Source organism: Mesoplodon bidens, assembly GCF_964165515.1.
Source record: "Mesoplodon bidens genome assembly, chromosome: 19".
Taxonomy (NCBI): Eukaryota; Metazoa; Chordata; class Mammalia; order Artiodactyla; family Ziphiidae; genus Mesoplodon; species Mesoplodon bidens.
The window spans coordinates 29563093-29587742 of record NC_138179.1 but is presented as its reverse complement, the minus strand read 5'-3'; the positions used below and the strand labels follow the sequence as shown (position 1 = coordinate 29587742).

At 64.3% G+C, this 24650-nt stretch overlaps 2 protein-coding genes across 12 annotated transcripts in view; one reads left to right on the top strand and one right to left on the bottom strand.

The window, feature by feature from the left end:
* The window catches only part of RAI1 (retinoic acid induced 1), a 107930-nt gene extending 100275 nt beyond the window's left edge, over positions 1-7655 (top strand). For all 4 annotated transcript variants that reach the window (XM_081220110.1, XM_081220108.1, XM_081220109.1 and 1 more), the window contains 3 exons: positions 1570-1663; positions 5473-5522; positions 5846-7655. In XM_081220110.1, the coding sequence (XP_081076236.1) occupies positions 1570-1663; positions 5473-5522; positions 5846-5860 (159 nt within the window). In that variant the 3' untranslated portion in view covers positions 5861-7655. The remainder of the gene's footprint in view (positions 1-1569; positions 1664-5472; positions 5523-5845) is intronic.
* A 145-nt stretch (positions 7656-7800) lies between these two features.
* On the bottom strand, positions 7801-24650 carry SREBF1 (sterol regulatory element binding transcription factor 1). 8 transcript variants are annotated; one of them, XM_081220114.1, is made up of 19 exons: positions 23901-24647; positions 15382-15798; positions 14825-15012; positions 14604-14741; positions 14302-14523; positions 13513-13627; positions 13116-13336; positions 12704-12905; positions 12404-12582; positions 11864-12125; positions 11617-11783; positions 11297-11465; positions 10621-10753; positions 10254-10363; positions 10006-10138; positions 9674-9839; positions 9097-9297; positions 8885-8996; positions 7801-8532 (listed from the first exon to the last, which is right to left on the bottom strand). In XM_081220114.1, exons 1-19 carry the CDS (start codon positions 23989-23991, stop codon positions 8303-8305), a joined length of 3456 nt encoding a protein of 1151 aa, XP_081076240.1. In that variant the 5' UTR covers positions 23992-24647; the 3' UTR covers positions 7801-8302. The 8 variants fall into 8 exon arrangements, with proteins under 8 accessions (XP_081076240.1, XP_081076244.1, XP_081076242.1 ...); XM_081220118.1 differs by having other exon boundaries at positions 15382-15586; positions 23901-23972; XM_081220116.1 differs by lacking the exon at positions 23901-24647 and adding an exon at positions 23144-23855.

Below are 24650 nucleotides of genomic sequence, written 5' to 3'. Positions count from 1 at the left end.
CTCCGTTTCTCCACATCTAAAATGCCTGTCACAAGGGTTTGGGGGCCTCAGTGCAGGCGGGGTGGCATGAGGCCGTCACCAGAGGAGCCCACTGTCACTGTTTAGCCATCAAGGGCCACTGTGGGTGGGACACTTGGGCCCGGTCAGGGGGCCACTCCTGCCCCACCACACCTTTGCCCCAGAGCCCTAGGAAGCTCAGTCTTGACCAGAAGGAAACTGCCATCCAGAGGCAATGAATGTTCCAGACCGACCCCCAGCCCCCATTCTGTAGCTCCCCACCCCAGCGCAGCTCCAGAAGGAGCATTCCCAGGCATTTCTCAGGCTAGGCCCAGGAAGGGTGTGAGAAGACTCATCCCTGGCCTCCCACCTGCTGGGGGTGGGGTCCCCATCAGTCCCCGGCGTGGGAAGGAGCCCACCCCTGCCCCCCACCCTGAGCAGTGAGGCACCATGACCGCCAGCCTGTGCTCCAGCTGGGTTGCTGGGCTCAAAGCCCGTCCAGCTCCTCTTGAGCTGTGTGCCCTCAGGCAAGTTACTCGGCTTTTCTGAGCTCTCATCCCTCACCTGTATAAAATAAAGCGATGCTGATGCCATCGGGGTGTTCTGAGGAGGTGGCCTCCACGTGTGCCTGGTGTGTCACGAACTAGTTACTGGTTGCAGTAGCTTAGCCTCCGGGTAGGGGCCTGCCCCCTCCCCCTCCCAAACCTCACTCCCCCGCTGCACAGGGGGTCTGTGGGATCTGGGGACCAGCCTGTCCCTCCCCAGGCCTCAGGTTTTGCTTCCAAGGGGCTTCCTGGCATCGCCATCCTGTCCTGGCACGTCCCCCTGCAGGCAGCTGGGCCCAACCTGGGGCAGCCCCCAAGCTCAGACCACGGTTTTGGCTTTTGAGAGGCTGAGTGGGCCAGCTGCTGTGCCGGCCGGCGTAGGGTTTACGTGAACCCCACGTTCAGGCACCGGCTGTTTCCTCCTCCTGGGTCCCGGGCAGGGGGTGAACGGCCTGAGAGGAGAGCATCCGACTCTGGGGCCAGTGCTTGTTCTGCCCCCGGAAATGGTAGCAAACGATACTTAGCACCTTCGCCTGGAGTGGGGACCTCAGCTTCACTGTCTGTGAAGTGGCATCCATGAAAGCTGCCCACCCGGAGGCTGTGGGGAGGAGCTGGCAGGCGAGGGCACAGCCGGGCGGTGACTGGCCCTGTGTGTTGTCGTCCACTAGGCACATGGAGTTGCTCATTTAATCTTCACGACTGTCCCACAAGGCAGGCGCTGTCCCCATTATACGGAAGAGGCGGGAAGGGCTGAGCTGCTTGGCCGAGGTCACGCAGTGCACGGTGGCTGAGCCAGGGCTCGCCTGGACCTATGGGAGGCCGAGGCTTAGCCACAAGATGGTTGCTTTCCCGCCCCAAGAGCTCCCCCCACCCAAGGTGCCAGGCCGGCGGCTGCCACAAAACCAATCCTGTGGACGTCCATTCTGAGCCTCCCTCCTAGCTGCCTCTCCAGGGCCCCCTGGGAGGAAGGGGTGGGGGCCGGGCCCCTCGGCTGCAGATTCACCTGCCTTCCCTCTCTCCTCGCCAGACTTGTTCCAGCTGCCAAGAAGCCGGAGCCACCATCGGGTGCTGCCACAAAGGATGCATCCACACCTACCATTACCCGTGTGCCAGCGATGCGGGTAAGAGCCAGCCCAAGGGGACCGAAGGTCGGGGGACGCAGGCACAGCTCCTCGAACTGGTCCCACTTGACCCATCGGCTTCCCTCTTCTCCTGCCCCAGCAATTCTTTACCTTCTCGTGTCTCTCGGCTGAGCCCTGTGCTGGGCAATGCTGGTGACGAGGAGACACATCAGTCCTCAGCCACCTGCTGGAGGAGTGCCCAGAAGCACAAACTACAAAGCGGAAAGCTGTGTGTGAGCTGCCGTTGCCGAGGGGTGCCTACAGCTGGGGAGGTTCTCAGGCCTCCAAGAGGGGGGCTACTGGGCTGGGCCTTGGAAAAAGGCTGAATAGTTCACTGGGTTAGAGAAAAAGGAGAAAAGATAGTTCAGTAACAAAAACTGAGTGAGAGGGAAGGAGAGGAAGTTCAAGACAGACTCCCCCTGGCTCCACGGCACAGCTGTGGAAGGTTTAAGCAGGACGGTGGGCCCTGGAGTCAGGACCAGGCTCCCCTGCACCTGCCCCATTCTCTCCACTCCCTCGCTCACTTGACCCGCGGGCATTTATCGAGGACCTACCATCACCAGGCAGGTGGCATACTGACGGCCTGGGCCAGAGAGCCCAGAGCCCCCAATCCTGGTGGCATGCTTCAGGTGTGGACTGGGTGAGTCCACCAATATCTCTGCACTCGGTTCCCCATCTGTAAAGCTGAGGTTAGAGTCATTTCTTCTTTCTGCAGCTGTCTGGAGCAGGGAGTGAGATCCCAAGCACGACCCGGAAAGGGCAGCTCCGGTCCGATTTGGGGGCCAGCCCCCACGATCTCTGTCCCCCACCCCCTGCTGCCCTGGAAGAGGGTGAGGTTATCGTGACCCTGTTGCACGACGACAGGGCAGAGGCATCTCCTGGCAGGACCCTCCCTGCTCCCACCGCCCGGGGACCCCTCTTCCCATCTGAATGCCAGTTCCTGGCATCAGCCAGCACCGAGCCGCCCCCAGGAGCACACACGGGACTGAGCGGTGACAGTTCCTTGGCGAGGGCTGAGGCGCTAGCGCCTTAGGGAGGGAACCCGCTGGCGCAGGACATGGGGCTGCTCTGGCTCCACACCCTGCCCTGAGGGCTATAGGAACCGGATTTTAATGTGGACTCCGCCACTTCACCAGACCCAGGGCCTGACCTCCGGGAACAGGTGCTGCGGGCTGCAGCTCTCCTCCCACAGTGATTAGGTTCGCGCCTGTGCTCTGCCAGCCCCACACCAGGCCTCGCACTGTCTCCAGCGGCACCTTCACAGACAGGCTGCCTTACCCGTGGCCACCGCACTGCAGGAACAGCCAGGGGGTGACTCACTGGCCAGCTCCACGTCCTGTGCGCTGTCCCCTCTGGTGTTGCAGCTTCCCAGCCTCCTGGGGGGCTCATGTCTCAGTGGGACAGACAGGAAAACCGTGATCCTTGCCTAAAGTTACAGAGACCAAACAAGGAGAGACTGTGTGCTGAGAGATCCATCCTGAGTTGGGAGGGAATCCAGGAGGGCTTCTAGGAGGAGGTGACATTGGAGCCAGTCCTCAAGAGGTCAAGGGAGGTGGGCAGGAGCTGGCTTGTGGCGGGACATATATACCAGGCTTGGAGCGATACAAACTGTTTCCAGTGATGTCTTTGAGGAACTCCCCACATAGTAGGGCTCTCTGTAGGGCCGCAGGGGGCAGATGAGATGCTGGCCTGAGCAGAGCTGTGACGGGAGCCCTGCATTCCGGAGAGAGGGGCTGCAGGTGCAGATGGAGCCTGCGCCTCAGAGGCTCTTTGCAAGCTCAGGAAGCAGGGCCATGCTGGGAGGAGGGGGGAGAGGGAGGCGGCCAGCATCCCCAGGCCAGCGAGCAGGCCCGAGGCAGGGCAGGCTGTGCCTTTGGTGTATCAGCCACCGGACCTTCCAGGCCCAGCCTCCAGCACGTCTCAGGAGGGTGTGTGGGGGCTGGTGGGCCCTGCCGCACGCCAGGCTGAGCTCACCCAGGTGGCCGTAGTCAGCCGGCAGCTCAGCTGAGGCTGGTGGACCCAGATGAGCTGGGGCCACAGCTGGGCCAGCTCCTCACTGCTCTGCATGGCCTCTGCACTCCAGCAGGCCCAGCTGGGCAGCCCCCTCTCTCCTTCACAGGGGGGCTGCGCAGGGCCGGGTGGGGGAGGCAGTTAATTCCCACACGTGCAGCTCCCTTTGGGGTTGAACTTGAGGCATCTGCCTAGGGTTGGAGGGTTTGGCAGAGCCCGGAGGGGGCGGTGTGGGAGAGGGGCATGGAGCGGGTACAGTGGCCAGAGAAGGGGGCAGGACTAGTGAGCCTAGCAGCCAGAGGGAAGGGGGACCCGGCTCCAGGCAGCACAGGGGCGCGGGGGGCACCCAGGGAGTGAGCTGGGCAGGCAGGAGCCCCCGGCAGGCACCCAGCCCCTGGTCAATACCTTGCACCTGCCCGACCCGGGTCTGGAAGTGCGGTCCTCCGTGGAGCCCTGCAGGGGTCTGGGCCAGGCCCCCAGACCACGGGGCACCAAAGCTGCCCAGGCCCACTGACCCTGCGCCCTTTGTTAGGCAGCCCACATTGGAGCTAGCATAGCGAGCACCAGGCCCCAGGCCACTTTGTCAGCTGGGCCCTGGCTCCCCAAGTGCAGACACCAGGAGAGGGCCTGGGGATGGGTGACTGGCCCTCCCTCCCCACGTCCAGAGTGGCTGCTGGGGGCGGCTGAGCATGATGCCTCTGGAAGTACCCCCCCCACTCTTTGCTTCCGGGGCCCCAAGCCCTTGACTGTAGGGCCCGCGGGGCGGGGGCCCCGTGTGTGCAGCGGACCAGGGTTCAGGCCAGTGCTCTGCCGAGTATGACCCAGGACAGCGGTGTCAGGCTTACTTGAGCGTAGGGAGGGGGAAAACATGAGCCGCCTCAGACCTATGGCAGTTTTCAGGTCTGAGACCCGGGCTCTGGAGGCTACCCAGCCCTGCTCCCCACCTGGGCTGCCTCTAGCTGCCACTGTCCCAGTGCTGCGGCAGAGCCACCCCCAGTGATGCCAGGACTGGCTTGGTTGTTTGTGGGTCTGGGGTTTGTTCAGAACAGTGGCCCATAGGCAGGGGAGGGAAGGGGATGAGCCCAGAAGAGGTCCAGAGGGTGACGGGAGGGGACTCCAGGGGGAAAAGTCAGGGCCTCCCTAGGCGGCAGCAGGCAAGGCAGTGGGGCCTGCTCGGCCATTCTCTGCTCCCCCAGGGCGGACAGTGCCATGGGCACTCCAGTATCTGCTAAGATTCACTCAGACCCGGGACCTCCATCCCCTCCTCCCCTGCCCCAGTGCTCAGGTCAGCCTGCCCGGCTAGGCCCCTACGGGAACAAGCCCACAGCAGACAGACAGGAGTAGTGGGCGGGACGCCCATTTTACAGATGTGAGGACCAAGGCTCAGAGAAGTGGCTGGGGCTGGAATCCAGACCTGTGGCCACACGGTCCAGTCCCAGTTGGTCAACACACGTTCACTGAGCACCCCCTGGGTGTCAAGGCCTACCTAGGGGCTGGGCCCGGACCACTAGGAGGGAGTGACCAGTGTGGCCCAGCAAAGCACAGCGGGGGAGGGCGAGGGGGAGAGTGGTGAGGCCTCCCCATGACAAAAGGGGATTCCAGAGGGAGGGGAAAGGAGAGTAAAGGACAGATAGGCCAGCGGGGCTGGAGGGCTGACGGAGTTCGGTTTGGGTCGGATTTCAAGCAGAGGCTGACTTACTCTGAAAAAAAAGCTGCAGCTGAGGGCGTCCGGGGCTGTGGGCCCGCCTCCCGGCCGGAAAAGACGCCGTTCTGACTGCACGAACTTCTCTTGCTCACAGGTTGCATATTCATCGAAGAGAACTTTTCTTTGAAATGCCCCAAACATAAGGTGGGTGACCGCGAGCCTCCCCTGGAGGGGCCCAGGCTGGAGAAGAGCCCCCGGCGCAGGATCGCCGGCTCCGGGCGGACTAGGCTGGGGGCGGGTCAGCACGGGCGGGCCCGGGCCACTTATACACCCCGCACGTGCGGGAGGCGGGGCCAGCCCGGGGCGGGGCGGGGCGCGGCGCGGGGACCGGCCTACAGGCAAAGCCGCAGGTGAGGCCTCGCTCTGGAGGCGCGGGCGGGGTCGGGGCCGAGGGGAGGGTCTGGAGGAGTTGACCGCTCGGCAGGTGCCCCGCCGTCAGCAATGCGCCGCGCGTCTCTTCCCCGCAGAGGCTGCCATTGTAATCCAGCCCCCGGTCGGAGGAGCCGCCGGATCCCGCCCGCCCGCCCGTCTGCCCGCCCGCCGCCGCCGCCGCCGCCGCCGCCGCCGAGGAGAGGAGCCGCCGGCGCAGCCCCAGGACCTTTGCGCTGCTTCCGGCGCGGGTCCAGAGCCGATCCTTGATCCGGACCCCGGATCTTGGATCTGGCCTCCTCGGGCGGAAGCTAGTGGTCCCCGGTCGGGAAGAAAACAGGTTCCGGATCCGTCTGCTCCCGGAACCGGACGGCACAGGGCCTTCTCGCCCCCATCCCCCGGCCAGGCTTGGAGAGGGGGAACCCGCGGAGCGGCCAGACTCCTTGGAACACCCAGGCTCCGGCGTGGGTGGGAGGCCTTTAGCCTGGGGATACGCTTCTCCCCCTGGAAGTTTCAGGACGACGTGGCACACATTCCACGTGGGTCGGTAGTGGCACGCAGCTGGGCACCCTGGGAGTGGGGTGGGGTCCGAAGAGGCCGAAGCCGACTCCCCTCCAGGACGTGTGTCCTGGAACGAGGCTGGGGGCGGGGGGAGCCGAAGCCTGTCCGGCGCAGGAGGGGCCGGAGGCTGTGCACCCTTCCTTCCCAGCCTTGGCCAAAACCCTCGTGCGAGTCCGGAGGGCCGGGGGCCTGGGGCCCGTGCTCAGGGGATGCGGGCTCCCCGGGCGTGGACTGGATTGGCCCCCGCTGGCTTCTGCTCGTCTCCCTTCCAGTCCGCCCCATCCCCGGAGCCCAGCCTGGGAGCGCACCCCCGGCAGACGCATGACCGACCCTCTGCACGACCACCGTTTCCGGGGGCTGCAGCGCCACTCGCACGGGAGCGGAGACAGCGCTAGATCCATGTACACACCTGTGTGCCCCTCTATATATATGTCACATAGAATGTATATATGTTGGGAACATGCTCGCTTCTCCCGTGTGTCGCCGCCGTGCGTCGTGTGCCCCTCAGCACGGGGCCCTTACTGGGAAGGGGGCCCTGGCACTGCGTCCTTCCCCAAGCAGGCACCACCGCCCGGGCCAGTGCCTGCCAGTTCGTCCGCCTGTCTGTCCGTGTCCTCAGCTCTGTCCACGCTTCGATAGGCCTGATGCAGCCCCAGCCCGGGGCCGCCCTAGAAACTTCCTGTACATATGACTGTAAAACGGTGAACGTGTGTATTATATCCGGCCTCGTTATATAGTGTATATATATGTATACATATACATATATATAATATATATGAAGACTGTAAATGTTAAGACTAGTGTTCTTATTAGTATATTGCTTCACACTGAAGATTGTGTGTATCGAGCTGTTTCTAAAAGATGTTTATTTTCCTTAAGAGTAAAAAAAACAGTCATTGCATTCAGAAAAAAAAAAGTCAATAAAGATACAACGATTGTTTTGGAATTCTGCAGCCCGTGGATTCTGACCAGATTCTGCTGGGAGAGGGGCCAGGCTCTGGGGGAGAGGTTGGAATGGAGGGGAGGGGAGTGGAGGGTTCTGGGGACCTTACTGCAGGTACAGGAAAGAAGCCCTTGCTGCCCAGCCACACACACGTTACCTCCGGGGAGGGGACAGGGGTCAGGCAGGTGAGACTGACACCCAGACACATAGGGAGACCCACGTTGTAGCTCCTGTCACAACAGATCCCCAAAGACATGGAGCTGTCCTCCCATGTCATCCCGGGACCTGAAGGGGGCAGAAGCTGGGAGAGGAGGCAAGAAGGCGCAGCTGAGACCATAAGGACCCTAAGGGTTAGAAGATGATATAGCCCAAACGTGCAGCCCAGTGATCAGTGGGACCCAGGTCAGCTGGAGGGAATAAAGCCGGGCCTCCCAAACCGAAGGGCAGGTAGGGATGGGAAGCATTTGCCTGGGTGCTGGGGGGACGGATGGCCCAAAGGATCCCCTCTGGTTAGTACACACACCCCTCCCCAAAGGAGCAAAACCCAGATTATAAATAAGTTCATTTTTTATTCTCTGTATAAAACTTCTCAACCTATGAAAATAAAGTTTGCAAAAGGCAAAGTAACACTTGGAACCTCAGAGGCCAGGAGGCTGGCGCACCACGATCTACACTATGCACAGGTCTCCCCAGATGGGAGGGAGGCGCCAGGGGCAGGGCCCTTCGGCTCAGTGAAACGCACCCCTCTTCCCTCTGGACGGAGAGGGAAAGCCTAGGATCGGCGGCGCGCGTAACAGTTGACCCCCAGCGGCGGCCAGGCCCCGGCAATCCCCCGGCTGGCCACCAGGGGCCAGCACCATCCCGGCCGCCGCTCATTGAGTGCTGGAGCGGGCTGGGGAGGCCCCAAGGTCAAGTACGGAAGTCCCCGAGGGTCTCCAGCCCTCCAGGGACCGTGCACTCCGTGGGCGAGCCTTGGACCCCGGGTCTCCAGCGCTGCCCTCGGCCGTCGAGACAGAAACAGGAGCGCTGGGGCTGGGCCGCCAGCGGGGGTCTAGCTGGAGGTTACGGTGGTCCCGCCGCCCAGGCGCATGAGCATCTGCTGGCAGTCATGCAGCAGCCGGCGGTCACCGAGCTTCTCGAGCGTGCGTGCCGCCTCGGCCAGCATGCCCACTCGCTGCCCAGGCGCCGACAGGAAGCCAGGCGGCAGGTAGCAGGAAGCCAGGAGCAACGCCTCCGCGTGCTCCCGCCTCGTGGGCCGCGGCTCCAGCTCCGCCGCCGTGCCTGCACACACGCACAGCGGCACGTCAGGGGCGGGGCCGCGCCGGGGGTGGGGCTCGGATCCCTGCCCCGCCCCCCGGGACAACCGGCCCCGCCCCAGGCTAGTCAGCACCCGCCCCCTCGGTCTCGGAGGAGCACGGAGCCTCGCCCCTTCCGCGCCTGACCCCTGGAGCACAGACCGCGTACACAGTCGCGTGTCCCACAAAGGACAGTCATCCCCACTGACTCAGGTTAGGCCTCCCATCAGGGAGCCACCACCAAGTCCCTCGGTCCCTGTGTGTCTTACACACAGCCTCCCTCTGCAGCCTCCACCTGGCGTGTGGCCCTTCCCACCTGGGCCAGCTGTCCTTCTCACCTCCTTTGCCGCAGGGGCCGGCCCTCCTCCTCAGGCTGCGGTCTAGGAGCTGGTGTGTCCGCGCCGGGCTGGCCCCTGCCATCAGCCGGGCAGTGGCTTCATGCAGGAACACCTGGGCAGGAGGGGCCAGGAGAGGTTCCAGCCAGGCCCCCGCTCCCTCCCAACACCTCACATACGTCCCCATTGCAAGCCAGGGCCCCATGGGCACTCACCCTCCGCATGGCAGGCCGGAAACTCTGCGCCAGACGCCTCAGGCCACTCAGGTCCCTCTGGAAGCCACGGAGCTCAAGGGCAGAGGCCTGGGCCCCACTGCCCGGGCCCGGTGAGGCCTGGGAGGGCGCCGGCGGCTTCTGCCGCTGCCACAGGCTGGTGCGCGCCCCAAGAAGCAGGTCACACAGGAGCAGCTGCATGACCTGGGGTGGTGGGCAGGGCAGGGGTCAGGGGGCTCTGGCCCTGGGAGGGAAGAGTGGGGGCCCGTGGTGCCAGGGGCCGGCTCCGGGCTGCACTGCCGAGGCACTGCACCCGCCTCACACATGCAATGCAACAGCAATGCACCGCGGGGCCGCCCGCTCTCCAGGCCCTGCTACAGCGCTCACCCCAGCCGTCCTCCGGGGGTGGGGACACTGAGGCCAGAGGGGGGCAGCCACTCTCCCCTGGACCCAAACCTTAGCCCCCAGTCCTGTATTGTCGGGCTGACCCTGCAGTCTTCTGCAGCCCAAGGGGGACCGTCCGGGGAGTGGAAAGGCCAAGGCCCCCGAGATCCGCCAGGCCCCTGGCCCCAGCCCTCACCTTGTCAATGGAGCTGCCAGCTGGTGTAGTGGCCAGGCTGTCCTGAAGGTACCCACTGGCCTTCTCACACACGGCCAGGCTGGCCGGGCCAGACTCTGCCTTCCCACGGCCCAGCAGGGCCCGGGCAGCCTTGAAGGTGTGCAGAGCCGCCCTGGGCAGGGGTCTCCTGTTGGCGCCAAGGCAGAGGTGTGACGGTCAGACCAGGCCTCAGGCCCTCGCCGAGCTTCCCCTGCCCTGGTTCTGGCTTCACAGGAAAGAAATGACGGGACCCCAACCGCACAGAACAAAGCTGGGGGTCGGGGTGGGGGCATGAGCACGCAGCCTGCACTCACTCGGACTCCTGCAGGGCACGGGGCAGGTGCTCCACCAGTGGATACAGCCGCTCGGCCGCCGCCTCGTCCCGCCGGAGCCAATGGGTCACCACAGCCGTCAGCGAGGCCCACCACTTGGCCACAGGGTCTGTGCCTGCAGGAAGCAGGGCCAGAGGAGTCCCTGAAACTCGGCCACACCGCACCCAAGGCCAAGCTGCTGTGGCGCTGAGCCCGAGGGCGTCACGGGGCGGGGAGGCCTGGGGGCTCACCGGCGGTGGCAGCCATGCTGGAGCCGATGGAAAAGCTGCAGGCAGGAGCCCCGGCCACGTCAGAACAGCTGTTCAGCAGCTGCAGGTACCCGAGAGCATCGGAGAATTCCCTGTGGCAGGAGAGGACTGGCCGTTGGGACAGGTGGCAGGAGTCCTGAAGCGGATGGTCCTCCTCACGGGCCCCCACGGCACAGCCTGGCTTCCTGGCTCCTCAAAGCGCGGCTGGCCCCTGCCGGGCTGGTGGGGAAACTGAGGCCACGGTGACCCGGCTCTGGCCGCTGACACGGGTCCCTGGACGCAGATTTTCCCAAGCTCCACTGGCCGGGGGTGGGAGACCCGGCCTGCTGAGGCGCACAGGGACACTCACCTGTCCCCATCGGCTGATCCGGATCCGGGGCCGGGGCCGGGGCCGGGGCCAGGGCTGGGCTGGGCCAGGCAATGCAGTGCTCGCTCCAAGAGGTGTTCACGGAATAGCTGAGTCACGTGGGCGAGGGGGTCCACTGTGGGGAGGAGTGGGCGAGTGGGGCGGGGGGAAGGGGCGAGTGGGGCGGGGGGAAGGGGCGAGTGGGGCGGGGGGAAGGGCCGAGTGGGGCGGGCGGAAGGGCCCACCCCCCGTGCACAGGCACTTCCCTGCACCTAGGACTCTTCCCTGGGCGCGGGGGGGCCTGGCTCTGAGAGGGAGGAAAGCTGGGGGATAAATTCTCTGCCTCCCCCACCCCGTGGACAGGATAACCTACCTTGGGCACACGCCCTTCCTGACCTCCTCACAGCACAGCGGTGCTGCCTGGGAGCACCTCCCAAAGCAACCACCTACCCCTACATCCCTCTTCCTGTTTGCCTCTGAAGAGCCCCAACTGAGACAGAGCCAGCCTGGCCTCCCTGTTCCTGCAGCCCCCGTGGCAACACCGGATGGTGGGGCAACAGACCAGGGTGGGCAGGGACAGCAGAGATGCAGGGGACAGGGACTGGCCAGGGATGAGGATGAGGAATGGGGGTGAAGGATGAGGCCAGGGACAGGGGACGGGCGCAGGGTGAGAAGGCACCTGGGTTCCCGGCCATGCTGTACAGGCTGTCCCGCGGAGCACTGCACACAGCCCAATCCCCATCCACGAAGAAACGGTGGCCCACAGGGTGGCAGAGCCACTGCATGGCAAGAGGCACTGAGCCGCTCTGTGCCAGGGAGGCCTGGCGGGCACTACTCAGGAAGAAGCGCTGCAGGGGAGAGGAGAAGGCTGCCACACCAGATGCTGGGCCAAGACCCCAGAGGCCTGGAGCACCCCCCATAACCAGCTGCCTCTCCCGGGCAGCCCTCAGCCCAGGGAGACCTCAGCCCCGTCCCCCACCAAGCCCACCACCTACTCACTGTCAGAAAATGCAAGGCCCGAGGGAGACTGGTCTTGACCCTGAGCGCGGTGGCCACATAGATCTCAGCCAGCGTGGCCACGGACATGGCCTCCCCCGCGCACTCGGCCAGGTTCAGGGCACTCAGGGCCAGGTTGGCAGCAGCCAGGTGCCCGCCCGAGTACTTCCCTGGAAAATGGGAGGGCATGAGGTTGGGCGTGGCGCAGAGGTGGTGGGACCCCCTCAGGCCCAGCCCTCGCCCGCCGTACCCATGGTGTGCAGCTGGTGCAGCTTGTGGTAGACAAGGGCCGCATCGCGGGCACTGGTGCGGGCGTCCACCTGCAGGGCACCATCCCTCCTCAGGCCCCCCGCCCGGCCTGCCAGCCAGCGGCCCACCCAGAGATGCTGCAGCAGGTGGCGGATAAGGCTCCAGAGCAGGCTGCAGGCCAGGTCCAGGTGGGAGGTGGGCAGGGGCCGGCCCAGGGCCCGCAGGGCCAGCCACAGCTGCTGGGCAGCCTGGGCAAAGTCCCCCTGCGGATGAGGGTTTTCCAGGTGAGAAAGGTGGGGTCAGAGCATCCCCAGCACGTGCCACCCCTCTAGCCCTGGAGAGCCCTCCATCTTGGGCTCCCTGCCATGACTCCACCAACCCCAGCAGTGCCGGCTGGGCCCCCGGGGCTCAGTGGGGGTCTGAGGGGTAGACAGGAGTGGAGAGAACAGGGGAGATTCATGGTGTGCCCGGCACCTTCCCAGGTGCTGCTGAGGGTCCCAGCCCTGGCCGCCCTCCACACCCCCGGGGTCCGGCTGCTCACCCGGGCCAGGTCCAGGTCAGCCTGCTTGCGATGCCTCCAGAAGTGCACAGCGGGGCCTGAGTGGGGCCGCGTGACCGGCTCTCCGTAGACAAAGAGCAGCGCCAAGGAGAACAGCACCAGCAGCCCGTTCATCAGCCAGACCAGTGGGGGCAGCAGCCACGGGGCCCAGCCAAGGCCATCTGGGGGCAGACAGAGGCTGGGGACACGGCACCCAGGAAGTCCAGAGCCCCAAGCCCACAGGCCCGGGATCTACATCCCCAAGAGTCCCCCCCTCGCACTGCCCAGGCTGGCCTGTCCTACCTCTGCCCTCAGCACCCAGCATGCTGCGCCCAGGACCGTGGTAGACGCTGGTGGCATCAGAGGGGCCAGCGGGACCCCGGCTGCCCAGCAGGGAGGCCAAGGGGTTGCAGGAGAGACAGAGGAAGACAAGCACACACAGGGCCAGGCGGGAGCGGTCCAGCATGCCCCGGCTGTGGGGGGGCGACAGCTGCTCTGGCTTCACCTGGGGGGGGTGGGCGGGGTGGTGAGAACAGGGCAAGCACAGCCCAGAGAGCTCAGCTCAGAGAAGGAGGGATCAGCTCTGCCCCCAGCCTTACTGCGGGACCCCTGCCCAGCTCCCTGTCTCTACAACGGGAGGTAGGACATGCCCCAGTCCCAGAACTCAGACGATGCCGCTGGATGACAGGGAGGGGGCAACGATGTGCGGCCCAACCTGGCTGTCCTCAAAGACTGGGCTGTCAGGCTCTGAGTCACTGCCACTGCCACCGCTGCTACTGCCCCTGCTGCCAAGGGACAGTGGGCTGCTCTGGAAGGGCGAGCCGGCGTCTGAGGGTGGTGGGCTCAGGGTGTCCACCACCTCTGGCTTCTCGCCCTCCATGGGCACGTCTGTGCGGCCTCCACTGCCGCAGGCTGACACCAGGTCCTTCAGAGATTCTGTGGGCCAGAGAGGAGCTGGGCTGGGATGAGGGCTACACACCCCACCTCGCCCCAAATCGGAGCTGAGGACCTGGGGGAGCTGAGGGCCAGGGGAAGGCCAAAGGGGGGGTGAAGGGCCCTTGCAGGGTCAGAGCTTAAAGTGAGACCAGGCGTGGAGGGGAGCCAGGACTCACTGCTTTTGTGGGCAGCGGTGCGCAGACTCAGGTTCTCCTGCTTGAGTCTCTGGTTGCCCTGCTGAAGGAAACGGATGTAATCGATGGCCTTGCGCAAGACAGCAGATTTATTCAGCTGCAGGCGGTAGGAAGGAAATAGAGCACAGGTGGCCAGTTAGGCCAGACAAGTGGGCAGCTAAGCACAAGGGGCGGGATTGCTCTGCTACACAGTTGCCTCAGGACCTTTGCACCTGCTGTTCCTTCTACATGGAATGTTCCTCCCTAGTAGGACGTCCCTCCCAAGTAAAATGCATACAATAGCTTATGGCTAACCGCTGTCACCATCGTTCCACCTTCACGCCTTGCCCCCTCGCCTCCTCCAGGCCTCTGTTCACATTCAGCATCACATTTGCGAGGCCTCCCCTGACCACCCGATTCAGATCTGCAACTCCCACCATCCCTCTTCCCGCTCCGTTTTCTTTCCGGCACAGCACTCATGCCACCTGGCAAACCCCAACACGGATCTGTCCTGTGTCTGTTGGCACCCCGACACCCCGCCAGAACGTCAGCTGCTCAACAGCAGAATTTTTGTCTGTCCGTTCACTGCTGAATCCCCAGCACCTAGAAGAGCCCACACCGCACAGGGCCTCCATGAAGCTCAGCTGAACAGAGCCGCCAGACCCAAGGAGTCTGGAGCCCCAGTCCTGTCTGTCCAGGTTCAGCCCCATCCTCCTCTTCCCCCCAGGTGCCTCCTCTTCCCCCCAGGTGCCTCCTTCCCCAGGGCCACCCCATCGGGGCCTCTGCCCGCACCTTGGCCTCTGTGCCCACCACCAGGTCCTTGAGCTCGACGATCTTGTCATTGATGGAAGAGCGGTAGCGTTTCTCAATGGCATTGTGGGCCGTACGCTTCTCACCTCGGCTCTGGGCCGAGCCCGGGGCCTTGCCACCAGCTGCCAGCCGGTTGATGGGCAGCTTGTCAGCGTCCACTACCAGCGGCACAGTCGCCAAGATGGTTCCGCTACTCACCAGGGTCTGCGGGGCCAGGCACGGTTAGCAGGTGGACATGCATGCATACAAACCCCCCGCTCCCCCACCCTGCCCAAGCCTCCCACCTGCAAGGGCGCTGCCTGCACAGCCATGCCAGGGGCCAGGGAGCTGATGCCTGCCGCCTTCATGGGGGCTCCCACGTCTGTTTTCACAGTCGTCAGCAGCAGCGAGTCTGCCTTGATGAAGTGGGGCTGCAGCAGGACCTAAGGACGGGAGAGAGGGGGCTCAGCTGTGGGTTGTGGGGCTGGGGCCACCACCTCCCCGAGGCCAGGCCAGACCCCCTCACCGGGACCTGCTGGACCTGTGAGGTCACAGTGGTTGTTCCAGGGGCCACCGTCGGGGTGGCTGTGGCCGTCAACAGCTGCTGCGGAGCCGCACTCTGGACCTGGTTGTGCAAGGAGACGGGCGGGACCCCTGGCAGGGCAGCCAGTGGCAGGCCAGGCAGCGACTGTGCGGTGCTCCCCGGGGGGGTCCCTGCAGAGATAAAGGCTGGAGCTGTGGACTCAGGCTGCCCTAACCCACTTCCAACCCACCCCGCAGGTACTTATCACCCTGTGACCTTGAATGAGTCGTTACCCTCATGGCCTCAGGTTACTATCGGGACAGTCCCTGCTTGGGGCTCTGATGCAAGCCTGCTCACTTCCCAGCCCAGCACAGTATCTGCTGTGGACGCTGGGAGGCTGGGAAGCGGCGCTTCCTGAGAACCGCCGGTGACTGTGACGGGAGCACCTCCAGCAGCACAGCAGGGACCCGATTTCTAGAGCCTGCAAATTCCTCTGAGACCACAGCAGACCGTCCTCCTGGTGCTCCTGCTGTGCCCCTCCCTCCACACGCGCCCCTTACCTGTGGAGAAGCCTCCAGGAGGGTTGGGATAGCCCAAAACAGGGGCAGAGCTGAACTGCGGTGGGGCTGGGGCCGGAAGGCGCTGGGGCAGGAGGGCCCCCGGCAGCGGCTGGAGGGTGGTCAGGGGCGCTGGTTCCTCCTTGATGGCAGGCCCCGCGGAGAAGGCAGGCACGGAAGGGTACATCTTCAGGGGGGTGGGTGCAGGCTGGGGAGGGGACAAGGGTGGGGTTGTCGCCTTGGTCCCCCCCAGGAAGCCTTCAAGTGGGGAGCTCATCATGGAAGGAGGTGGGGACAGGGTGCCTGGGGAGCTGGCATACGGACTGGCAGGGTCTGTGCCCCCTGCTCCGCCCCCAGCGTAGGGCGGGTCGAACAGGCCCGGGAAGTCGCTGTCTTGGTTGTTGATGAGCTGAAGCATGTCTGCGGTAAGGAGAAGCTGTGTGAGCAACAGCGGGGCAGGTGTCACGGATTTGCACGCTCCCCCCCACCCCCACAGTGCACCTGTGGGACCAACACCACAGAAACAGAAAGCCACCCCCAGGAGCCCCCACTCACAGACACCTGTGACATCTGGAGCTCTGCCAGGTGCGTCAAATGGCCTTGCAACACTGGACGAGCCCAGCGCCCCGCTGAGGCCCACCGACCTGCCCCAGGACGAGGCGAAGGCAGAACTGAGGGCTAGGCCCGCAACTCCCGGCTTCAGAGCTGCCTTCACCAACCCACTCCTCTGTGGGACAGACCGAGGCTTGGGGCAGAGCCAGCCGCTGGCCAAGTGTGTGCCAACCAGAGTGTCCCTGTGTGTTCTGGGCACAAGCCCAGACCCCATCTGCAGCCAAGCAGCCTCGGGACCGGCCATTCAGGCTTCAGTTTCCCCTCGACAAAAGCAAACGCCGTCTGTCCTCTTTCCTCCTCATACAGACTGGACACACTGCCTGCCGCAGCCCCAGCCTGGCCACAGGCCCTCTTCCCCAGCTGGCGATCAGCATCCTGGCTGGGTCAGCCTAAGGCCCTCTAACCCACTGGGGGAGCCACCCACTGGGTCAAAGTACTCTGCAGGATCCATGCGCAAACCCTGGGAGCCCGAGGTGTACCCCAGGTCCCCAGCCTGGGCTTCCTCTCACTGGGCCTCAGTTTCCTCATCTGCACAAGACAGATGAGACCCTTTGTGGCAGGATGGCCACACGGAGGGGAGAGTCAACGTCGCCCGAGTCCCTCCTGCTGACAGGTGCCAGGCAGGAAAGTGACTGCAGGGGACCTCCTTACGGCCTCCAGGAGAGCGAGATGGGGGTGCCAGGCTCAGCCTCCTGGGTCCTCAAACAGAAACACGTGGCGGGCCCTCCAGGTTTGCGCAGGTCATGGGGCATAGAGTGCTTTCACCTGCAGGACCTGCTCGCTCCCCAGGCTTCATGAGCCCCTTTGACAGATGGGGAAACTGAAACCCAGAAAGAAAAACTGGCTGAACCCAGGGGGCCCACTGTCTAGCAAGCTCAAGAAGCCCTCCAAAATAGGAGCCCCAGGAGACAGAAGGACAACCGGCCCTCCTCCCTGCGAAGCAGAGGATGTGGGAAGGCCACCCTCTCACGCCAGACGTGGGGGTGACTACTGAGGTTGGGGAGGGGTCCGCTAGGTCCCCTGAGGCCCGGGAGCGGGTACACCTCCCCTCAGGGCACCGGGGATGAGGACCCCGCGATGCAGATGGAAACTGTAATAAAGAGGTGGGGTCCTCCAAAAAATACCTTCGAACGTGCAGTCCATGGCTCCGCGGCCTGCGCCCGCCGCCCCTCAGGGCGCCCAGGCGGCTAGCCTCCCGGTGTCCGCGCGCTGACTTCACCTGCGTGGCCGGCCGCGCTTTAAAGCCGCCGAGCGCGCCGCCGGTCCCGCCCCCGCTGGCTCCGCCCCCGCCGAACGGCCACGCCCCTCCGAATGGCCACGCCCTCCCGGGGCCGCGGGCCGGGCATGGGGTGAGCGCGCGCGGCCAATCAGCGGCCGCGCCACCTCCTCCTGGGGCCCCGCCCCACCCCCGCGGCGCGCGGCTCGGTTTGAGCCCCGCAGGGCCGGATGGGGCCGGGGTTACTCGCGGACGCCGGCCCTCAACCCGCTCGGCGCCGACGTCCGCAGGGGTTACCGGAGATCACGTCCCCTGCTCCCACCACCTCCGAGAGCGCGGCGGAGCGGGCGTGGGGCCGGCCAGGGGTGCCCCAACTCCGCATCCAAGTCTCTGCCGCACCCAACCGCATGGACCCCTGACAACAGGTCACTGTTGGGAAACTGAGGAAGGGAAACCCCTACCCCAAAGTGCCCAGCCAGTAACAACCGGAGCTGACGCCCCACACAGGCATCCCTTTGCAGAGGGGCCTGGGTCTGGGATGGGGGTCGGTGAAGGTCTCACCCCCTCCCCCGCCCGACCAGCAGTCTCTGGGTGAAGCCTGATTCACTCACTTATTCACTGTAGGGCCGGGGAGTCCAAGAGGCAGCCCAATCCCTGGGACAGAAAGTGAGGAAGTCGTAGGGTGACAGGCTCTGGGGGTCTTTGGAGGGGCACCTGGGCCTGTCTCCCCTTCTGTGTAAGGTCAGAGTTCCACACACACACATGAACATAGCCTGGCCAGCAGCCCAGGTTGCCAGCTCAGGCTTCTGTGGCCAAGCAGATCCCGGGCTCAGGCCAGCCTCCAACTGTGGCCGGGCCCACCCCGGTACCCTCTCCTGGTCTCCTGCAGCCTCGGAGGGTGTTGGGGGACTGGAGAACCCCTGGCCCAGATGGCCCTCCCTCTCCAGCAGGCTAGCCGAGGTAACGCCCCCCAACCCACCCATCCTCCTTTGTCCGGGTCCTTCCATGGCCTTGCAGGGGGTGCCAAGGGCAACAGAATTCTCTAGCATCCTCATCTCCATCTCTCCTCAGCCGGTGGCTGCTCACACCCTCCCTCACCCCCAAAAAACAAACAAGACACTGCTGTTGGGAAGGCTCCTCCTTCACCTCAGTACCTTGAGACTGGAAGACACTGAGGCCTGAATTCCAAGGCCCACAGCAGACACTCGCCTCAGACTCTGAAGGGCCTGAGACTCTGAAGGGCCGGGCCAGGACCAGGGCCAACTGCCCCGAGGGGTCAAGCCCTCCCAGCTCCTTACCCATCCTTCTGCCCTTCTCCCTTCTCATTCCCCTTCTCTGAGCCTTCACTCCTGGCCTCAGAGTAGGGGATTCCAGGAGGCAAGAGAGGTCCCCAGCGTGCACAATTTAAGGAAGCTCCCCCGCAGCGGGTCCGAAAGGCTGGCCCGGGATCCCGCAGTGTGGCCCCTCCTTGGGTGAGCTGAGCACTTGGCTTCCTGGCTTCCCACATGAGGGAAGACTCAAGGCCCACGTGGCTCCTGCACGCACTCTCTGCACATCGGGAGACTGGAGGCTCGGGCTCGGCCTCAGTGGGCCCACCTGCCGGCCCCAAGCCTGACTCCTTTTCCTCTCCTTCCTCCTAGCCTGCCCTGATCCTATCAGGACACAACAGGAAACCTGAAACCTCCTTCCCCCTCCCTGGCTCGCCTTCAGACCTCCCTCTGAAGGCAGATGTGGGGCAGCCCTTTATTCTCCTGCCTGTTTATTCGGTGAGGCCATGATGCAAATCCTGGAGGGGCCCTGCGCCACGAACCTACAGGAGCCCAGCTCTGACCATCACGGGAGCCTCGGGCCCATCCAAACTGCACGAGGTCTTGCACCCTGAAGAAACCCTGCTTGCACGCTTCCTGGGACAGGGAGCTCACCACCTCACCTACACAGCCTGGCCCACGAAGCCCAGATCTGCTTCTGTGGCAATACCTACTGCCCTTTCCTAAGTGTCTACTAAGTGTGCCAGGCACTAGGGTGCTGGAACACAGCACGAAGACGTCCCTCGTGGAGCTTCTGTTCCATTTGGAGACCAACAGTCTGCAAATACAGGGAGGAACAGGGGTGCAGGTGGTGATGAGCACCATGAAAAAATGGAGGCAGTCAGGCCTCTCTGAGGAGGTGACATCAAGACAGCGAGGAGGCCGGTGTGGCTGGAGCAGAGGGGCCAAGGGGGTGGGGGTCAGGGAGACAGTCAAGAGCTGGAGTTCCAACCCACGTTCGTCTCTCACCTGAGCCAAGGAGACCATTTCTCAGGGAACGGGCAGGAAAGGGATTTGCAAGCAGGTCACAAAGTCTGCACAGCTGTGAAGAATGGCAAACGGTGCAAAGCAGCAGCCCCGTCCCAGCTCCGCCCGCTCGATGGAGGGTGCAGGGCAGTGGTGGGGAGGGGGGCTGCACCCTGCCTGCCACCCACCCTGCTGCTCTCTGAGGAGCCCGGTTGGCAGGCTCACATGTCCACAGCCGGTGACTGTGCAGCAGGGGCACAGGCTGCCCTTTGTGTGCGTAGGGCTGCCCGGGGGTGCAAGTGGATGCCGGCTCTTCCTGGAGTGGGACGGGCCCGGGGCTGGAGCCCCAGGGGAAGCTGGGAGTGTGCCCTCTAGACGGACGAGGTCACTAAGGCTCAGAGGGAAGCGATGGGCCCCAGGTCCCCTGGCTGCCAAGTGGACAATCTGGGACACAAACCCAGGCCTGCCAACCCCCAAGCCCACAGCCCTCAGCCCAGCCTGCCAGGGGCAGGTGTGAGCACCAGGGCCAGCCTGGCTCTGTCCCACCTCGCTGCCACCCACCACTCACGCCAGGTCAGGACGTGTGTGCAGAGTGGGACACGGAGGCAGGCGAGGCAGTGCAAAGGTGCAAGGCACAGCCCCAGCACCACCTCGGCTCTGAGGCCTTCCTGACTGCCCTTAGAGGAGCCCCCAGGGCAGGGTCAAGGCCTGAGCCAGCTGTGACACGCAATCACTCAGCACGGGGCTGAGCACAGAGACCAGATCCAGGGGCGTGTGCACTGCCAGCCCCACCCCTGCTGGTCCCTGGCCTGTGAGCCTGAGTCTCCTGTCCGCTTTCAGAAGGCTGTGCGCTCGCCCAGCCCGTTCCCTCTGCCACGAAGGCCCCTCCCACTATCACGTGTCCACCTGCAAACTCCTCCTCCTCTCAAAACCTGCTCTGAGGTCACCGCCTCGCACACTTCCCTCATTAGTGCCCCTCCACACGCCACTCCCAATTACACGGACCAAGTGACCCTGAGCACGGCCGCTGGACAGACTGGCCAGCACCAACTCCAACATCCTGTCCTGGGGTAGAGATTCCTTCCAGCAGCTGGGAAGCAACCCATGGGCCTGACGCAGCGCGACGTAGGGGGCGGCCCCGTCCTGCTGAGCAACGTTCCAGTCTAAACAGTGCTATCCACTCCTTTATGCTAATTATATTTCCCCTTCGGGGTTGTTTCACTGCAGCTGTTTTAAATCTGAAGTGGGTGTGTTGTTTCCAAGGCAGCATGCTGCTTCAGAGCTGCCAGGCTGCTTTCTGGAAGATCAACCCCTTTACACTCTCCCCTGCAATGCTTCCATTTCCTCGGAGCATCACCAGCACTGGGTTTTATCGTTTTACCTACTTTGGGTTGCTTTCCTTAGTCCCCACGACTGTCTGACTGGAACCTCAAAAGTGCTTTAGTTTGCATCCCCAAGGCTGCCTTGAGGTGTTCTGCCCAGCAAACCATCAACTATGGCCAGAGACTCAGAAACACCTGCTGTGCTCTGGCGCTCCTCTGCCAACTAGAAATGGTCTTCTTCAACAGGTTCTTGGCCTGGGAAGCAAGCCCCGCCGGGCCTGGCCTTCCTGTCGCTCACCCCCTCGGCTGCCATACAGGCTGGGCAGCTGGGGGGCAGTGGAGGCGTCTGCTCCTTGTCTATACACTGGGTGAAGAGGTGACCATGGCATTTCTGAGGCCCTCCCCTCTCCTAACACATGTGCCGATGTGCAGCCCCAGTCAGGTCCCGGGGTCAAAGGGCACATCCACAGGGCCTGTGGATGTACCAAAGGCAGGAAGAGGGACGGAGAGCGGGTTGTGTCTGGTGGGAGAGGCCTCTCCCAGGCTCTGCCGTGGGGATGAGGCAGGGGCACCACATGGGGGCAGAACATGTCAGTGGCGTGGGACCTGGAGGGATGGGAATCGTCACGGAGGGCAGGCTTGGCCCACCGTACAGGTCTCGAACACCATGCTGGGACAAGGGGACTTTATCTCGGGGCACTGGGGAGCCACGGTGGTTAGGGAGCTGAGGAGGTGCGCACCAGGGCCAGGAGCTGGGCTGTAAGTCACCGTGAGCTTGTTTCCTAAGGAGGGCCCGTGCTTGGTGGGGCCAGGCAGACAACTGGGCATGAGAGACTGCGGGGAGAGGCCTGGGGGCAGGGTGGCCCCCATGTGTCCTCTCCATCAGGCTGGCCTGGACCCCAGGAGGCCCGGCCCGTGCAGTTGATTCAGGTACTGGGCAGAGTGGTGGGCAAGATGCCAGAAGGCAGACACCTGGGGTGCCAAGACAGAGTGAACTGGGGAGCCCAGGCAGAGATGACTACAAGCTGTGCGCTGGAGCCCCAGGCCCACCCGCGGGAGATGCGCGGGCCCGACAGGCAGCCATCTCCACTCGCCTCTTCTGCACTAAGCACACATTCAACACCTGGTGAATTAACCAGCAGGGAGGTGAGGACTGCCCCGGAACAACGATCCCAATGCTCACGCGGGGCAGCTCTCACATGCCCTCTGCCCACGGCCACAAAGGACCCCAAAGCAAGAACAAGAAAAGGAGGCCGGGAGGAGACTGACTCACCAGGAGTCACGGTGCACTGTGGCAGGGGCAGTGCCTTCAGCACAGAACCTGCGACTCCTGGTGAAAGTGCCACCCCAAGAACTGGTCACACGACAGAGAGTCTGGTCGAGGCAGATGCCTGGGCTGGGTGGGGCTCAAGGCCAGTCCTCAGTCTCATGAGTCAAAGGCTCTTGCCTGGGATGGGGAGGTGTGACCTATGACCCCTCCCCGACCCCCAGCATACCTCCATGTGGAGTAGCCTCCTGGGTCCCCTGCTCTATTGCCCACCCCCACACACACATGCACACACTTTTAGGAGCCCAGCAGTTAAGAGCTTGGGCTCTGGAGCCCACCGCTTGGGTTTGAATTCTGGCTCTGCCATGCTCTGGCTGTGTGACCTGGGACAAGTCACTTAACCTCTCTGTGCCTCAAGGCCCTCACTTGGGGCTGTTGGGAGGACTCAGTGGTCAGCACAGTGCCTGGCATACAATAAGTGCTGAATGAGTCTTCTCTACTCGTGCTGTGATCATCCAACCCAACAGCCAGAGGGAACTTCCGGCACAGAACCCAAGCATGGCACTGCCCTGCCCCAACCCCTCCCCCAAGACTCCCCACTGCCTCTGGGATCCAGTCCAGCTCCCCATCCCGGACTCGAGGGCTGCCTGGCCCTCCTCTCAACCCTCGTTCCTCTCAGGGGACCTGGAGAGTCTTGGGCCGTGCCAGCTGGGTTCATCTGCAAGGCTGCAGTAGGGCAGGAGTGGGTGTCCGTTTTGCCAACCCCAGAGTGGCCACAGGCTCCATGGACATGTCTATCCAGGTTGTGGGAGGTTTGGGTCCTGTGCTCTTGGCCTGTTTCCCCATCAACCAAGTGCAACATAGCAACCTCGGAGGCAACTCAGGGGGTCTGGGATTTGCTGTCTGCACAGTGGGCAACAGCCTCCTAACTGGCCCCTGCTTCAGCGTCTCCCCCAACCCCTTCTCTGTAGAACAATCAGAGCGGTGCTTCCACAGGTGTCAGCGAGCCGGGGCAGCTGCTCCCTCCTTTCCCTGCCGACAACGGTCCTCATTCTGCCAACCTGCCCAGCCTCACCTGTGAATCTCCAACTCCTCGCCGTGCCCTCTGCGGTGAAAACATCCTTCCCAGCGGGTCCTGGGGCTGACTTTCAGGTCTCACCCCACCGCTCTACCGGAAGCTGTCGCCCTGCCCCGGCTCGACCACAAGGTGTAACTAAATAGCCATTTGTGGGTTTCCTTGGCGATTTTTGTGCTTCCAAGAAAAGGGGAGCCCAGATCTGTCTGTGAACCCCTGGTGCCTAGGACGGGGCCTAGTAGATGCTCAGTAAATGTGTGCCGAACCGATGCCCGGCACCGGCTAGGAGAACCGGACCCTGGTGGGCAGGGGCTGGAGGACGCCCGCGCGCCTGCGCAAGAGCTCCTGCGCGGAGCTGAACTCTCGGGCCGGAGGGAATGACCGAGAATAACCTCCCGCTGACGTCAAGGCCGGAGCGGGGGCGGGGCCTCGGCGATGCCCGGGTCCCAGGCTCTCGCCGCGGCCGCCTAGGGGCTGAGGACTCACTGGCCGCGGGGGGCGGACCGGGACGCCCAGAGGCGCACGTTCCCAGCGCCGAGCCTCCAGGAGCGGCCTGAACAGCCAGGGCGGGCGCGGGAGGCTCTGCGCGGACAGGACAGCGAGGCCCGCAGCGCTCGGCGCAGAGACACGGGGCGCCCCGCGCGTCCCTCACGGAGCCAGCGCCAGCGCCCCGCCCCGCGCCCCCCGCCGCCCCGAAGACAAAGGCCGGCGACCCCTGCGCGCCCCACTCGCGCGGAGCCCAGTGGCCCTGACACACCTTCGATGTCGGTCAGCAGCGCCGCGTCCAGCTCGCTCGGCTCGGCCAGCGCCTGCTCCAAGACCGCTTCGCTGAAGTGTGGCTCGTCCATGGCGTAGTCGCCTCCTCCCGGCGGCCCGCCCGGCCCGCCGCCGCCGCTCCGCGAGTTCGCGTCACGCCCTGGCCTCAGTGGGGCTCGGCGCCCGCGAAAAGTTCCTCGGCAACTGGGCTCCCTGTGGCGGCTCTGCGGGGTGGGCGGGGGCGGGGAGGAGCCTTGCGGGGAGCCCCGCCCCCGGTGGACGGTCCCGCCCCACCTGGAGAGCGCGGGGCCGGCTCGGGTCTGGCCTGCACACCTACCCGGCCGGCCCCTCCATCCAAGTGACGACTGCTACGGGGCTTCGGCAGGCCCTGGCCTCTCCAGCACCAAGCAAGGGGGCCGAGTGGAGGCCCCGGACTGGGTCCGTCCCAGAGGTCTCTGGACTTGGGGAGGGAGGTGACCCGACAAACCTCGTTCCGAGAGTTGGGTCTTTAGGAGACAGACCCGTCCAAGACCTGCTATGCGGCCTCCGGCCAGGCAGCAGGCCCCACTCTGTGCCTCATTTACCTCAGCTGTAACGGGGCTTGCTGATGTCTCCACATAGGCTGGCCCGGACGTTAGTGACCATGGCTGGCTGGGCCTGAGATGAGCCTGACCCTCCTCAGTGTCCAGATCAGATGGGCCTCCTGAAGAGCCTGGAAGAGGCTGGAATTTCCCACCCTGACTTAATCTGG